Source organism: Rhinolophus hipposideros (genome assembly GCF_964194185.1).
Source record: "Rhinolophus hipposideros genome assembly, chromosome: 21".
Classification (NCBI taxonomy): domain Eukaryota; kingdom Metazoa; phylum Chordata; class Mammalia; order Chiroptera; family Rhinolophidae; genus Rhinolophus; species Rhinolophus hipposideros.
This window is the reverse complement of record NC_138067.1, coordinates 17,554,371-17,571,709: the sequence shown is the minus strand read 5'-3', so window position 1 is coordinate 17,571,709 and position 17,339 is coordinate 17,554,371. Positions and strand designations below refer to the sequence as shown.

General features: G+C 45.5%; 1 protein-coding gene across 2 annotated transcripts in view; it reads right to left on the bottom strand.

The window, feature by feature from the left end:
* Positions 1-17,339, bottom strand: part of DUS2 (dihydrouridine synthase 2) — a 34,443-nt gene that overhangs the window by 12,603 nt on the left and 4,501 nt on the right. For both annotated transcript variants that reach the window (XM_081031686.1, XM_081031687.1), the window contains exons 3-8: positions 15,987-16,129; positions 10,903-10,948; positions 8,114-8,205; positions 7,280-7,323; positions 6,051-6,111; positions 2,758-2,805 (exon numbers count right to left, since the gene is read on the bottom strand). In XM_081031686.1, coding sequence (XP_080887812.1) covers positions 2,758-2,805; positions 6,051-6,111; positions 7,280-7,323; positions 8,114-8,205; positions 10,903-10,948; positions 15,987-16,112 — 417 coding nt within the window. In that variant the 5' untranslated portion in view covers positions 16,113-16,129. The remainder of the gene's footprint in view (positions 1-2,757; positions 2,806-6,050; positions 6,112-7,279; positions 7,324-8,113; positions 8,206-10,902; positions 10,949-15,986; positions 16,130-17,339) is intronic.

The following is a 17,339-nucleotide window of genomic DNA, read 5'->3' as shown; positions in this document are numbered from 1 at the left end:
GTGATGTGAATGTCGCTGAGAAAAAGGACCTGAGACAGGCCCATATCTGAGCAGGGAACAGCACTCTACCCACAGGCAGGCTCATCTCAGCAGATGCGCTGACTGACTCAGGAAAAGCAGAACCTAGTTAGCTCCCCTGGTTGTTGGGTAGGGAGTGAGAAACAAGTTGGGAGAACATAAGCTTGGGAATCATGAGAACTGAGTTCAAGTTCTGGCCCTGTCAATTGTTAGCCATGGCCCAAGTGCAGTGTGCACCAGAGGGTCGCCCTGGGCAGCCGAGGGGAAGTAGGGGGGAGGAATCCTGGGCAGGGGTGAAAGAGAGGATATCACTGAGTCTAAAACTGAAGTTCTTAATCCAGGGAGGTACACCAAAGTTACCTGGGAAGCATTATCAAAAGACTGATATCCGGGGCCAGCCCGGTGGCTCAGGCAGTTAGAGCTCCATGCTCCTAACTCCGAAGGCTGCCAGTTCAATTCCCACATGGGCCATTGGGCTCTCAACCACAAGATTGCCAGGTCAATTCCTCAAGTCCTACAAGGGATGGTGGGCTGTGCCCCCTACAACTAGCAATGGCAACTGGACCTGGAGCTGAGCTGTGCCCTCCACAACTAAGACTGAAAGGACAACAACTTGAAGCTGAATGGCACCCTCCACAACTAAGATTGAAAGGACAACAACTTCACTTGGAAAAAGGTCCTGGAAGTACACACTGTTCCCCAATAAAGTCCTGTTCCCCTTCCCCAATAAAATCTTAAAAAAAAAAAAAAAGACTGATATCCTACCCTGTCCCTATCCACCCCAAGGGAAGACAGAATTCTCAACAGATAGCATATTTTTGTGTGTGAGTGGTAAAATATATATAACATAAAAACTGTACGTTAACCATTTTTAAGTGTATGATTCAGTGACATTAATTGACAATGTTGTGTAATCATCACCACTATTTCCAAAATTTTTCATCACTTCAAAGCACCCTTATTTTGAAAAAATTTCTACCAGTGGACCTGAGATGCTCCCACAGATGGGACCATGGGCCTAAAACATCAAGCCTAGAAGGACCCACAAAGCTGTCTCTCACCCAGGTCGCCCAGTTTGCCAGCACAGTTTGAGCCTAAATCTACTCCAGCCCACTATTCGGGGGTCCCATCTGGCTTTACTGGGGAAGTCTGGAACCACCCCTCATGAGGCAAACCCATCCACTAGTCCGCTGTGGCCCATCCGATGACCCCACCAAACAGAGGAGCAGAATCAACTGAGCTTCTAAGGTGGGGTGTAACTCTGCTGCCTCACACGTGAAATGTACCCAAAGGGGGGCAGTGGAGAGGACAGAGCCAACAGCATGAGTGGGAGAAGCCAGAAGGCCAGAGGATGACCAAAACGCCTGTATGCACTTGTTGTGAAACAAACACCCCCTCCAGGGACCCTCCCCTAAGAATGGCGATGAGTTTGACATCACAGTTGTCCACATCTACTCCATCCTGCTCAGAGATGTCTGACTGGAGGCTCCTAAGTCCAGGTGTCTGCTGACCTGTGACTAGACACTTACAAACTCCACATGGCACCTTTAACCTGGGATGACAGAAAAGGGGCACTAATGCTGGAGTAGAGGTCACAAGACCATGGCTCTAGACTCAGCTCTGCCTGCTACTTATTCACTACATGATCCTGAGCAAATTATTTTTTTCTCTTCGTGCTTTAGTTTTATTATTCTTAATCAAATGGAGATAAATGCCGGCTCAGCTTCAAGAAGTTTGGGGAACAAATGGAATAAATGCTGGAATATACTTTGGAAAGAAAATTACAAACAGTAAGAATACATTATAGGCACATTGCACCTATTTGCACAAGGGGAAAAGGAGAAGGCACCTAGTCCATACACACGCTACCCTTCCTATATCCCACAGAAAGTGGGGCTGCAGGAATCCACAGGGTTGAGCTGTTGACACAGCAGCCGGAACAAATAGTGACAGCTCTTATTGGTGGTGTCTTATCCTAAGTCGCCCGCCCGTGGGAGGCACTAGGAAGCTTAAAGCCCAGACAGGGAATTAGGGATGGAGAATGAAAGGGAAGTCAAAGGAGCTTAGAGGAGCAGCAAAGAGAGAGCTGATGAACTGAGAGAGGAAAGTAAAAGGTGTATATGGCATGGCAGAAAATGTCACACCCACATGCCTGGACAGCTCACAAGACTGGGTGGCAAACGCCAACCTGGTCCAAGGGCCTCATAAACGTAGCCACCACAATCACTGAGGGAAGTGGACCAGAGAAGACTAATGCCAGCTTCCCTCATATTACCCAGGCCTGGCCTACTCTCAAAGGCTGGTAATAGACTCTATCAGTATGCAGGGGACCCCTGTGCACTCATCAAGCCCCCTGGGAGATACCAATCCTCCCCCACCCACAACCAAAGCCACTGAGCCTGTCCACAACCCACAGGTAGTCTGGCCTATGCCCTCATAATCTTCTCAGAAGGGGGAAAGGAAATACAGAGGAGACTCTAAATGAGTCCTCAGGCACCCCCGGCTCTCAGTTGACATGTCCCTAACCCTAGGCTTTTGAAGGAACTTCCGTGCTGTTATAGGGTGGCTCAGAGGTTTCTGAACCTGGATACCCATCAAAATCACTAGGAAGCCTTTGAAAAACTTTCCAGACCCCAGATGGAGTGAATGATTCATTAAATCTGGGGGGAAGGGGTAGGAGAGTTCCAGGTAACTCTAGTTCATGTCAAGCACCTCTGCTTTCACTCACGCAGGACTTACCTTCTCAATCTTGTCAGGATCTGATAGCAGAGCAGCTCCCATTCCTCCCTAAGGAAAAGCACACAGAGGGGCTTCTTATAGCTGGAGGAGGGTGGCCCCTCCCCGTGGTACAGCAACATGGTGCAGCAACCTGGCAGCACCCCAGCACTTGCCTCCAAGGGACCAAGGTCCACGGCAATCAGTACTTCTATGGTAAGGAAGCAGGAAAGCGGCAGTATCTGTGCCTACAATGTCAGGGAGCAGAGTCTGATGCATTCTAATAGTCATTACTCTGATCCCCTTAGCAAAAGCCACAAATCTATCCAGAAGTGGGGTGGGGTCTACAGAAATCGTTTTTTCAGAACTGCTCATTCTACCCAGAGCAGTCTTAATAAACTAAACCCCACCATTTGCCAAAGCCTCAAAAAAACCCAATGAATCATTCTTCCTTTGAAATGAGAGTAAATGCATTCTTCCTATCCTACCATCACTTGCTTTGATACCACCACCACCACCAGCAAAGCCACTCAGAGACATGCAACCTGCAAACCTTGTCCAGGCCCTTCTCCCCTGCCAGTAACAATGGCCCAGTCCTAAGCACCAAGAACAATATCGAACCCTAACAAAAGCCCCAGCTAATGGAAACCACCAACCCATGGAGCCACGACCATCTTGACATTAACAGCACTGGTTGTGTCTTGATGGTGGGATTACTGGTGACTTTCCTGCTCTTTTTTTTACTTTTCATCTATATAATCTATGCTCCGGAAACTGGTATGAATTACTTTAATGGAGGGGGGGATGTTGAAAATCTGAACCAATTAAGAATGAGGTAAAGGAAGAAAAATAAATACAATAAATATGTGCTGTCAGTATACAGACTGCCTACTAATGAAAGCTCACAGTCTGTGCTTAGACGGGTTACGTTCAGTGATTACAGTTTAATTTCATGTTTTAAAGGATGACAGATTAGAATCATAGAGAACACTGACCCATCACAGACTTGGCCAGCCTGCATGTCAGAGAAAAATGGGAAAGGCAGAAGAGTACGAGCCCTGGCCTCCCTTGGCCACAGAGACAAACCTTAGAGGTTTTAAGGAAGCCCTGGCCACACGCTCTGGCTCCACCTGTCTTTCTGATCACACACAATCTGGCCCTTCCTTGTGGAATCAGATTCTAAAATGTACTGCCCCTTCCACAACAATGGCTTTCTCCATTGGTATTTCCTTCCTTCCTTCCTATTTAACTTACTTATTTGCTTTTCGGAATAGGTAAAACATTAAAATTTTTAAAGGTTCAAAAGGGTGAAAAGTAAGAACTCTCCCTCATTGAGGAATGGAAAACATCTCAATTTATACTTTTTATATGGCTTCAATTTTTGAACCATGAGAAGAGAGTGGATATGCAACTGGTATATACTGGTATGGCATATTGCTAGGTATCTGTTCTCACTGGTCAGTGCCAGTGCCGTGCCAGTTGTTAATTATTTTGAGTAGCATCACTGTAATGGGAATTTAATCCCTGTGTAAAACCAAATAAAAATTTAGTTTCCTTCCCCGGAGAAACCAATGTTATTAGTTTCTTATGTGTCTTTCCAAATATATTCTATGAAGAGAAAAATAAACATATATAAATATTCCTTCCCCATCTCCCATATATAAATGGTGGTACACCATGACAATTCTGCACCTTGCTTTTTTCACTCCACGATCTCAGGGAGATTATTCCAATAATTTCGACTCTGTTCCTTACATAACTCAGGAGCACAAAAAAGGAATTTGAAGACAGCAAAACAGAGTCTGAAGCTTTCAATCCATCAAAGATGATTTCAAACCTCCGTAATTCATTGAAGCAGCTGTCTACAAAGCCATCTGGGTTTCAAGCATCCCAGGAGCCTTTCGCCCAGGCAGTCTTCAGCCTCCTGGCCTAAAGCAAAGGTCTCCAGACCACGCAACTCCTGAGAGCAGAGTGGTTGGCTCTGGGCAGTGGGCTATGTCTACACTCCAGACCCTGACCACCTACCCCACAATAAGGTCCCCAGGGGCTGCCCCTCTGGTGCCTCACACGCACCCAGCTGTCTTTGTTATCTGCTCCAAACATGATTTTCCTCTAGCAGCCCCAATGACGTTGAAGACCAACCATCCTCCTGACTGCGAGTCTTTCCTCCCTCTACCCCCACCACTCATCCCACTTCCCCACACCCCGTCCAATCATTTGGCAGCCAAGTCCTGTCCAATTCTGCTGCAGTTGGATTTCTCCTCTCTGCATCCCTGGTCTCTCCTGTAGACCCAGGACACTCATCTCCTATAGCTACGTCCCCACCTCTAGCCTCTTTCCATTTGAATCCATAAGACACATAGCTCCCAGATTAGTATTTCTAAGTATTTCTACTCACAGAATATATTTGGAAAGTCACACAAGAAACTAGTAACACTGGTTTCCCCTGGGGAAGGAAACTTAAGTTTCTGATCACATGCCTTTTCTGTTCAAAAAATGCCAGAGATATCAAAAGTCCAAGTCCAGCTACTGGTCCAAACCAAGATTTTTGATCCTGTGTTCTTCTGCTTCCTCTTTGTCTCCCACTCTCCAACCGATGAAACCAAGGTTCTCTGATCTAGCTCATGTTGGCCTCCAGGCTCCTGCTCGCAGCGCTCCTTCTGCCTGCAGAGTCCCAAACCTCCTCATCAAGGACCACGTGTCCCTATAAGATCCCAAGTTTGAGGGTGCCTTTCTGCTCCTTTCTGAGCTATCCTAGTACTCTGTTCTGATCTTCTGATGTGACATAGGGACACATGTATTGAACCCTCTATTTTTTTAAAAAATGTATGTCTTGGTTTTATTCATGAAATGACAAAGCAAGCCCTGTTCACATTATTTTTTCTTTTAACGTTTACATCATTTGTTTTATTACTTGGGCATGAGGGCTCTCTGTGTACGTACTTGTGTGTTTATGTGTGTATGTTTGTATATGTGGTGTATAAAAAATTTCCCCTGAACCATTTGAGGGTAAAGTTACATATATGATAGTCCTTGACCCCTAAACATTTTGGTGTGTATTTCTAATAGGGATATTCTTACAAAACCACAGAAGAGTTGTCAACTTTATAAATTGACATTGGTACAGCATTTTTAGTAAATCTACCATGGTCCATATTCCCAGTTTGCCAATTGATCTAATACTATCCTCCTGAGTGTTTCCTGTACCTACTGTAAGATGTAGTGCAGAGTCAGGTACTGTATGTAGGTGTCATGTCTCACTAGTCCTCTTTAACCTGCACCCTACATTTGTGAAGAGTATAAAGAACTCAGTTTACCTTGGTGGAATACTCTTTTGGACAGCCCATGTTGACGTCAATACCAGCCACGTCATTTTCTCTGAAAAACATAAAGTAGAAAAGGTAGTAAATATTCAGCTCGAGAAAAGAAGGTAGAATCAAAGGCATGGGTCTGTGCATATGAACCCCACGCCACGTCCCTAGCCCTGAAACACACCAAACCTGTGTGTCAGAAGCTGAAAAAAACAGTCTCTAAAATGTGTGACTGCGTCCCTTGAGCAGAGCTCGGAGGCAGAGCATAATATGCTCACACATCTATAGAGGGCTAGTTGTAGAGGGCTTTTCCTATTTTGGAGTTCTATCAGATAACCCAAGTACCAAGCAACAGTCACACTGAACTCGATCCCAGAGTTCCAGTTCTGACTGGGGTAGTGAAAGCCGTGGCCACTCCATTGTCAATGCACAAAACTGACATGAGCATTAGAGCCCTTGCCCAGAGCACCGGATCTGGTAGAAGTTACAGTACTGTCTTGGTTGGCAGGACTGCACAGTTGGCTTACTCCAAACAGTTCTCAGACGTCAAATGGAACCTTACCTCATCTTCTGGTATGGACATAGTTAACAGGCTGTGAGCAGCAGCAACTATGGTGAGTTCCTTCTCACCCTTACTGCAATTAGTAACAATAACTAACACTGACTAAGCACACACCATATGCCATACACCGCAAAGGTATTTACATGCGTTATTTCATTTACCTTTCCCTATAATGCCAGTGGTAGGTAGTACTATTGGTCTCATTTTGTAGATGAGGAAACTAAGTTCTCAGTGAGGATAAATCACTTACCTAAGGTCACACAGTTAGCAAGTAACAAAGCCAGAATTCCAACCCAGGTCTGTCTAACTCCAAAGCCCAGCTCCTTAACCACAGTACTCTCCTGCCTTCGTTCATTTAGGAAGCACTTTGTGAGATTTAAATCCTCAGGGCTTATAGTCATAAGAGTCCCTGGAAAGGGAGCCTCATGAATAAACACTGAAAAATAGGCGCCCACACAGAAGTTATCTGGGATTTGGGCACAGTAGGTACACGAGTCCCAGGACAGCCCTCAGACACCACAAACAGAGGAGGAAACCAGACACTCTGAGCCTGAAAGCAGAAGGTAGTGGACCAGGAGGCAGAAGGGTTGTCACTTCCAAGGTCACCGAGAACAACAAAGCCTCACAGCCCAGAGGAAAGGCAAAGAAGAGTTCCAAAGAGGGAAGGACTTACACAAGTCTGGCCACAGCGAGGGCTCGCTCTGCGTCTGAAGTCCCCTGGGAACACAAGAGGCTGCATCAACCACCTCCAACACAGTTACACAGGCACAGACAAACACACCAGGCATGCCATGCACAACCACACATCAGCGAGTGGAGTCCAGCTGGTGTCTTTTCAACAGCCAGCCCACTAGACTAGCTCACTGTCAGAGGCCAAAAGTGGACCCAGAGGGCCTAGAAAATGTCATCAGTGATACGATTACTTTCAAATATACAAAAATTTTTTAAAAATTTTTATAGTGAACATTCATATACCTACCACTTGGATTCTATAATTACCATGTTGCTACGTTTGCTTTAGCATATGTCTACTCGTTGTTATCAATTTTTAAAAAACCTAAACATTCAGGAGCTATTTCTGAAAAAGCACCAAGAAATGCCCAAAGTAAGAGAAGTAAGTACAGAGTCATGACAACCCTAACATAAATCTTAACTACTCTTGAGGAAACCTAATTTCTTTCTATGGGAAATACATACACAAAAACAAAGACCATGATCTGAATAACTAATACTAGAGATTAAAACTATATAAGTCACACCAAACAGATAATTCCTATAATTCAAGAAATTAAACTTGAGACTGGAGACATGTAACAGACCGGTAGAGCTTAATTTCCATAAACTATCTCCAAAAGTGTAATCACTCATGAGTAGATCTTTGAAAAATGTTAAAGCAGAATGTTCAGGAAGCCACCGCTGTGCACTGAAGCCCAGGCATTCAACAATGGCCCAGTACAGGGCATGAGATGGTAAATCTGGGCGACAGGTGAGCCCTGGGATCGCGTACCATCTGGAAGACGACCCTGCTCTGTTCTCTTTTGCAGGTGCGGAAGACTACGCGGTCATCGGGGGCGACAAAATCCACTGTGCTGAGCACCTCTGCAAAAAAAACACAAACACACAGGCCCACCCACTGAAGAAGCAAGTTCAAACTAGCCTAATCCCTGCAAGAAAACACAGCAAAAGTATCACCTTAAAGGGGGAACGCGAGAAGCATACTATTCTTAAATCAGTGTGCAGATGGAAGGAAGACTTCTGAGGGGCTGGTGATAGTCTATTTCCTGACCTTAGTGATGGTTAATTACATGGTTGTTGTTTCAGTTATTTGCTAAACTGCATGTTTGTGTTTTATGTACTTTCTGTGTACGGGTGTTACATGTCGCAATTTTTAAAACACTGAAACAAGTGTGCATGTAGAGAATTTTGTGCTTTAGATTTTGACAGATTTTCCCAGATGTCACTCTGAAGTTCAGCAAAGGTGACATTTCTAAATGACTTATCATGTGCCAGGTTCTGTGAGCAGAGATTTACAGTCCATGCTCATGATTTGCCTCCTCATGTATTTGCAAACTTGCCTGCTCACTAAATTTTATTTATAACCCTAGAATCAATACTCATGGTGTTTTCGTTGTCATTCTGGGGCATACGTAGAACTACAGAACATTTCAGTCACCCGATGACCACGTTCCCAGCTGAGGTCACACAAGACAACACTCTGCCTTCTTGTTTCAGCTCGCATACTGTAAATAAGTGTCCTTATGGGGGTATACTTAATGCCACAGTTTTGCATTTTTGTGCTTTTTGTTGGTAATCTCATTGGTTTAAATAGCCCCAAGCCCAGAGAAGTGGTGTCTACTGTTCCTAAGCACAGGAAGGCTGTGATGTGTCTGAAGGAGAAAATACATCTGTTAGACAAGCTTTGTTCAGACATGAAATTATAGTGCTCTTGGTTGTGAGTTCAGTGTTAATGAATCAACAGAATATATTAAATTACCTGTCTTTAAATAGAAACACATATATAACAAGATTATGTGTTGATCTGTTAATGAAAACGCGAATCAGAGGTTTGAAGGAACCTAAACCTATACAGGCACACCTCAGAGATATTGCAGGTTTGGTTCCAAACCACCACAAAAAAGTAAATATCACAATAACATGAGTCAAACAAATTTTTTGGTTTTCCAGCGTATATAAAAGTTATGTTTACACGATAGTCTATTAAGTGCACGATAGCATTGTGTATGAAAAAACAATGTAGACACCTTAATTAAAAAATACTTTGTTGCTAAAACAATGCTAACCATCATCTGAGCCTGGAAAAACAGCACCAATAGACTTGCTGGACCAGAGTTGCCACAAACCTTCAATTTACAAAAAACACATTATCTGCAAAGGGCAATAAAACAAGGTATGTCTTTATTTCCTGTAGGAGCAATAGTTCAGTATTCACTAATTTGGTGTTCACAGCAATTTTATAGAATCTAACAATGGCAAATAGCAAGAATCTCGTATGTTCTTCATAACAAAACTCTACAATAGGTACTACCGTTATTAGTTTTCAAAGATGACTGGCACATGAAAAAGATCCAACGTGGCAGATGGGAAAAGATGTCTACCTCATGCATTTCTTTTGAGAAATAAATGAGATCTTTATTACAAGTAAAGCGCTTCCATAAATAGAAGCTATTATTATCATCCCAGCCCTGAACAGACTAGAAGATTTAAAAGTTGGGGTAAAGGCAGTGACATGTTGGGAGAGGTAATCGAAGCAATCTCCAACAGCAGAGACCGCTCATGACTGGCAGTAAGAAGTCTCAGAAGAACCACAAAACAGTGTGTGTTTATACTACAGCTCTGTTTATGATAGCAAAATACTAAAACACACATTAAAGCACTGGTGAAATCAATTCTAACATAGAGTGATCTGTAAGTAATGACGTGGGGAAATGTCCTAGTAGAAAAGTGACAAAACAAGTGTAGCTTGATCCCACGGGGGCAGGAAGCAAGATATACAAACACGTTCTATTTTTATACACATGCTTTACTAAATGTGTTAAAAAATATACATTGTTCCTCTTTGTGATTATCTCTTTAGGTAAGGAATTATGGGGGATTTTCATTCACTCGGTTATATAGGGCTGTAATATTGAATTTTTCATAACAAAGACAGTATAAATCTAAAACAATTAAAGAGAAAATTGAGTCATAACTTCTAGTGAACTTATAAAGGTTTCACAAACATGTATACATTTAAAAAACCTCAAATACCACAACTCTAATCAAAGCAGAATCAGCCTCATCAATAAAATATAAGCAAAACCACAATTCAGCACAACCACTTCCATTTGCAAAATACTTACATGTACCTTATCTTATTTGATCCTCACTCCAAACCTATGATTTAAGTAAAACAGGAATTATGATTTTCATTTTACAGCTAAAGAAACTGAGGCAGACAGGTCATCTGACTTGCCCAAGGTCACATAGCCAGCAAGTGGCAGAGCCAGGACCAGCACCAAAGCCATCCTGACCCCAAGGCTTCCAGGCTTCTTCCTGTACTATGAAACGGCGATTTCTACGCCAGCAAGCCTATGGGTGGAAGACATTCTTTGCCTGTTTCACATCTGGCTCTTGTCAGGGTCCCTGGAGAGCAGTGACCATTCTCAAGGGAACATATGCTCCACAAATGACACAGCCAGGCTAGAAGAACCCTGGAAGGACACCGTCACCCCAGGCAAGGGCAATGGTAGTACAGACCTGGCACACGCACAACCCTGGGACCAGAGCTGCACTCACCATTGACAACTCTCTTGCACTGAAGCATCTTGAGGTCAACCAGCTCCTGCAGAGGAATCAGAGAGCACTTGTCAGTCCAGAACATGTAGGTCCTGGGCACAGGGCTGGGGGGGATACCTTCACTGCACCTGGTGGGGGCCGCTTGGCCTGTCACCCTAGTTCCAACAATAAATCAGGGTTTTTGAGACATGTAATGCTGTCCTCCCTGCCCAAACATGGCAAGCAGGGTCCTGAGTGAGCTACCCTCCATCAGCTGTTCTTCCCAAGGACTTTGGAAATGTTTGGGGCCTAGAAAGGGTGAACCACTCAGGGAGACAAAGAGAAAACCAACAGCCCAGGATGTGCACACCTGGACCCTTTCCTCACCTACTAGTCTCAGCTCCAGTCTGTCTCATCAAAGAACCTCCCGCCTCATCCCAGGAAATGTCCAAGGAATAAAGTTGGACCAGTAAATAGAAGCACAGGGAGGAAAATTTGAGATCGACACAGGAAAGAAAAGTCTAAAAACGCTATCCAACATGGGTCATGCTGTGTGGAAGTGAAAAGAATGAGATCCTCAGCTCTGGAGATATTCAAACTCACAAAAGAAAGAAAAAAGGGGTTTCTTCAAAGTCAGGATCATAAAAAAGAAGGGCAAGCTCATGTCTCCTGAAGGATTGAGATTCTCTACTTCTTGGTGGCAGACTGTTCTGCTTTGTTCAGTGATCATTTCAACAGATGTGGAAGACAAATCAGAACAGCCAGGCACCTGTCACACTGCCCAGAAGCTCATGCCCAGGGGTTTTAGGGGTCTAGAAGAAGATATGAAGAAACTCTCATCCCTGGTACTCATCCCCATACTGGCATGGTATGAGCCTCAGCAAATCATAACCCTAGCCAGGTGAGCATGCCGGCCTTTGTCCTTCATGGGAGCATGTAGGGCTCAAGAGGCCAAAAGGCCCCTATGGCATCTATGGGGCTCCCCCCAGCACACCCATCATCCAGGTTACTACATGCTCTGGGTGTTCCTGTGGCTATTCTCTCCATGTTGCATTCAGGTAATCAAGTATCTAATGCCCCTCAGGCCTGAAAAAACAAATCACCACGACCAAGCAGTCTGGATACACGATTGGCATCCAAGCCCCAAGAATCAGTGTGGTGTCCCAAAGGATAGACAGAGCCCCTGTAACCAGTGATCCCAGTTGCAGGGGTAGGCAAGAAGGCAAGTGGCCAAGAGGGTAGTATTGAGTGGCTGTGCTTATAAAAAGAAGCTCTGCTGCTAGGCTAAACTTTGACCGGGAACGGGCAGGATAAAGCAAGGCAAGCCTTGCTGGGGCCCCAGCCCTGCTATCTGTCCTCCTTGGGATTCCCAAAAGCCCCTGCCACGTCCAATTTTACAGCCCTTACCACTTCTTTGTATGCTCGTTGCAGATGCACCTGTCATACTTTTACCATTAGACCATGAACCCCTTGAAGAGGGTCCTGTGTCCACACAAAGGTGGACTTTGACGACCTTGGCCAGGTAGCCAGAGCCCACAGAGGAGGAGCTGAGGCAAAGCAGCCACTGAAATCTTATTTTCTTCTCTGTCTCCCCACTACACCAAAGAGTTTTTGAGGCCTGGACACTATCTGATTCATCTTTGAATCACTAGCATTTATCACTTTGCAAGTGCTCACTAAACATCTGCTCTTAACTCCGAAGGCTGCCGGTTCGATTCCCACGTGGGCCAGTGGGCTCTCAACCACAAGGCTGCCAGTTCAATTCCTCGACTCCGGCAAGGGATGGTGGACTCTGCCCTCTGCGACTAAGATTGAACACGGCACCTTGAGCTGAGCGGCCACTGAGCTCCAGGATGGTTCAGTGGGTTGGAGTGTGTCCTCTCAACCACAACGTGGCCGGTTCGAATCCCACAGGGGATGGTGGGCTGTGCCCCCTGCAACTAACGGCAACTGGACCTGGAGCTGAGTTGCGCCCTCCACAACTAAGACTGAAAGGACAACAACTTGAAGCTGAACGGCACCCTCCACAACTGAGATTGAAAGACAACAACTTGACTTGGAAAAAGGTCCTGGAAATACATACTGTTCTCCAATAAAGTCCTGTTCCCCTTCCCCAATAAAATCTTAAAAAAATAAAAAAGGAATAGAAACTTGACATGTGAGGAACTCCTGAAAACTCCTGTCAATAGGGCAGACTTTGGAAGGGAATCAGACTACTGCTTCCCTGACTTTTGCTGGTTCATGCTTTCTTCACCTCCAGCTGCTGAGGGCTTTGCAGGGCTTTGGAGGAGGTGCCTGCATGCCTGGCATACCTAGGACCTATGGTCTGTCCTGTGAGGTGGGTGGGGTCATTTGACTATCTAATCCTACCAATCAGCCATCTCCTGTGAGCCCAGTTAAGATCATCAAGGCAGCTAACACAATAACGCTGGCTTGCAGAGCCCCTCTGGACACACCAGGGGGCACCAGGCACCACACTGTGCCTTGTCCGGTACTTAGGGCCCAGCCACCTACTCCCGCCAGAGGGTGACCAGCCAGCCAGCCTGCCAGTCAGCCTACCTGCCTGCAAACAATCGATGGAGACTGTATGCAAAGCACAGGCAGAAAGGAGAGGGACACCATATACCCTGGGCCTTGAAGTAATCACGGGAAGGGTACAGCAGGACAGAGATAGAGTTGGGGCAGCAAGGAAGAAGCAGGGGCTTCCCCCGGAGCCTGAGTCATCCTGCAGGACCTTCCTGGTAAATATGGAGTAAGTGGATGAAGAGATAGCATGTCCCTCTGGTATCATCCTGGGGGTGGGGGGGAGGGGATTATCACCAGGAAAGAAAGTTAACAGCTATCTAAGTTTCTGGGATTTGGTCTTTTTGGTCCGCAATCCTCAGGCTCTGAGTCCATGATTCTTTACAGTCCCTCCCCCCAACCCCCTTCCAAACCCAAGAGGCTTTTCTGGAGGGCAAAGAGGGTGCTAACCAGGAAAGGTTTTACCTAATCCATGGCTGGTCACCAAGGGCCTGAGTGTTGGCTCAAGGATGAGTGAGCAGATGAATAATGCTCAGTGTGCTACCACATTCCCCTGGGACTGGCCTCTGGGAACAGGTTCCTCCCTGCCCTGGGCACACACTGGCAACGTGGAAGGCTTCTGGATGTACCCTAACAGTCCAGCTCACATTTCTTGGACCTCTCTGCCTCCACATCGACAAACCACTTAAGAGTCAAGTCTTGGGCCTCTGTGACTTGGGCCTGGACTCTGCGACCTCTCTTTCTGACTCCCACCTTTGGACAACACATACTCCCTCCCTCCCATTTCACCTTGCCAACACCTTGGATGCCTCTGCCCCTCCCTGCCCTGCTTAGATACTGGCATGCCAATCACCAGCGATGGCCATCCCCCTGCTAGGCTTCTCAGCTCTCCTCCCCAGAAAGCTGCAAACCCTTCCCTAGGGGAACCAAACCAAAACATCTTCACTTTCTTTCCTCAAGTCCCTACCCCACTCCTGCCACCCTCATTTCCAACGGAAGACTGGCTTTCTACATAAAACAGGTCTCTCAGGAAAAACCCTTCAGCTTCTCTCCCTACCATCATCTTCCCCATCTCCTCCTTGACCAGTCTTGGAGGAAGGCAGGTCCCACCCCCTCATCAAGAATCCTGTCCTCTCCAAGACCTGGCCCTACCCATCCCCCAAATCTTCATGCCTGCCCTCACTACTAACTCCTTTCTCTTATGCTATAAACATACAAATCACCTTAAAAAAAAAAAAACCACAATAAAGCAAAAACGAAAAAAACATGATTCCCATCCACCCAGCTTCCAGAGATCTGCCTTCACCTCTTGAACACCTGTGGGGATAGTCAGCAACCCGACTTCTATTTCCTCATTTGCTGCTCAGTCCTCAACGCATTAACCCCATAAGTGTTCAGGTCTATGTTTCACAACCGTCTTCAAATCACCTAATTTTCAAATGAAATGCCTTCTTCGTCTTTTTGCAATTGGATTTCTCCGCATCATCTGACATAGTTGATAGACTTGACTTTTGCCTTCCCTGACACTAAACTCTTGTTAATTTGCCTATTCCTCTCACTCTTTTACTTTTCTATCATTAATTGCTATCCCCCCACATGAACACACATCCAGTGCATAAGGGTATATTCTCTCCAAATCCGCTCTTTAGCCCTTCCTTCTCTCTGCACCAGTGCCTTTATTTTAAATTAAACTTTTTATTTTGAGATAATGAGAGGTTCATGAGCAGTTGTAAGAATGTGAGAGGCTATGTATGCTTTGCCCAATTTCCCCCAGTGGTAACGTCGTACAAAACTATAGTACAATTGTCCAACAAGGATATTGACATTGATACAGGTTAAGACATAGAATAGTTTCATCATAAAGATTCCTTGTATTGCCCTCTAGAGCCACAGTCCCCACCTCACCCCCAGTGGCTTTTAAAGATGGAAATATCAAAAGCACTTGGGTAGCTTTTCTTAAACTTCTCATACCCACCAGGAGGACATATCAAGATGGGGGGTTGAGGGGACGCTATCCAGGTAATTCTGATACATGCCCTATTGAGAACCATTGGTCACACTCCCTCACTATCTATTATCAGCTACTCCTGTAATTCTGTTTTTTCTTGTACATGCTTTCTAAATCTGGGTCTGAAGTTCTAATATTCTCCAGAGCAGTCAGCAAATAACTGGCCCACTAGCTACTGCCACCAGAAAAATCCGATGACTCCCCAAACCAAACTCATCCAGCTTTCCCAGCCTGAATTTGGTCCGCTTCCTTCTCTTCCTAACTTTGAGTTCATTCACTCATGTGCTGAATGAGTATTAAATCCTATAAAGGCCAGGGCAGTGACCTGACACAAGGCTCATCTAGCCACCTGGCCCAGGTATCCCACAATGCCTCCACACTACCCCGGCTCCTGGCCCTCAGCTGGGCTCAAAGAACTCCTAAGTGTCATGTATCTTTGTCTCCTGCTGCCTTCCGTGAGCACCTGTGAAGCCAGTGCCCATCCTGCCACTCCTCCACTCCTGACCACTTCCACCCACAGATGGGGAGACTGTGCTTACAGAAAAGCTTTCCAGGAAAATCAGAAGCCCCTTACCTCACAGTATACAATGTCCGCTCCATAGTCCAGGGCGAGCAGCCGCATTGGAAGAGTCCCAACCCGAACCATAGGGGCTAAGATGAGTTTGTTGTGGTAGCACAGTGAGAGGCTGTTCACAATCATTCCTCTTCTGCTACAGCCTGAAGAAAGGGAAAACAAGAGTCAGAAATTCAAGTGGAGAAAATCTCTTCGGTTACTCACAACAGGCTTTCCTTCCCCCTCCCAACACATAGCACCTTGATTTCCTTATCTCTGATCATAAAAATAACACATGCTCATTCATTCATCCAACAAATATTTACTAAGCCTAGTCTGTCAGTTACTGTCGTAGTCTTTTGGGATACATTAGAGACAAATTCCTGCTCTGATAGAGCTTTCCTTCTGGTTGGGGAACACAAGTAAAACACAATAAGCCTAACAAATACATAAATTAGATACTATGTTGGAAAATTGGTACAGTAGGCTATGGGTTTCACATCTATGGACTAAATCAACAGCAGATCAAAAATATTCAGAAAAAAAATCCCAGAAAGTTCTCAAAAGCAAAACTTGAATTTGCCCCATAATGAGCACTACACTAAATCTACACGAATGACATGTAGACATGCCCTGCTATAACCTGTATGAAAATATAGGTTACATATAAATACTACATCATTTTATATAAGGGACTTGAGTATCAGCAGATTTTGGTATGCAGGTGGGGAGGGTCCTGGAACCAATCCCCCACATCCAATCCATGACTAATTCCTGTTGAAGTAACCTTCAAAATATAATTCCCATCCATCTGCTTTGCTCCATTCCATTGCCACCATTGCACACCAAGCCAGCCTCCTAATGGGTTTCCCAAATCTATTCTTGCCTCCTATCCATTTTCTTTACAATAGCCAGAATGGCATCTTTTTTTTTTTTACTATTGGGGAGCATAGGGGAACAGTGTGTTTCTCCAGGGCCCGTCAGCTCCAAGTCGTTGTCCTTCAATCTAGTTGTGGAGGGCGCAGCTCAGCTCCAAGTCCAGTTGCCATTTTCAATCTTTAGTTGCAGGGGGCACAGCCCACCATCCCATGCAGGAATTGAACCGGCAACCTTGTTGTTGAGAGCTCGCGCTCTAACCAACTGAGCCATCCGGCCTCCCCACCAGCCGATCAGCGGCAGCTCATTGTCTGCAATCTAGTTGTGGAGGGCGCAGCTCACTGGCCCATGTGGGAATCAAACCAGCAACACTGCTGTTCAGAGCTCACGCTCTAACCAACTGAGCCATCCGGCTGCCCCCAGAATGGCATCTTAAAAGGCAATTCTGACAATGTCACGCTCCTCTTTATACCCTTCAGTGGCTTCCCTCTGAGTTCA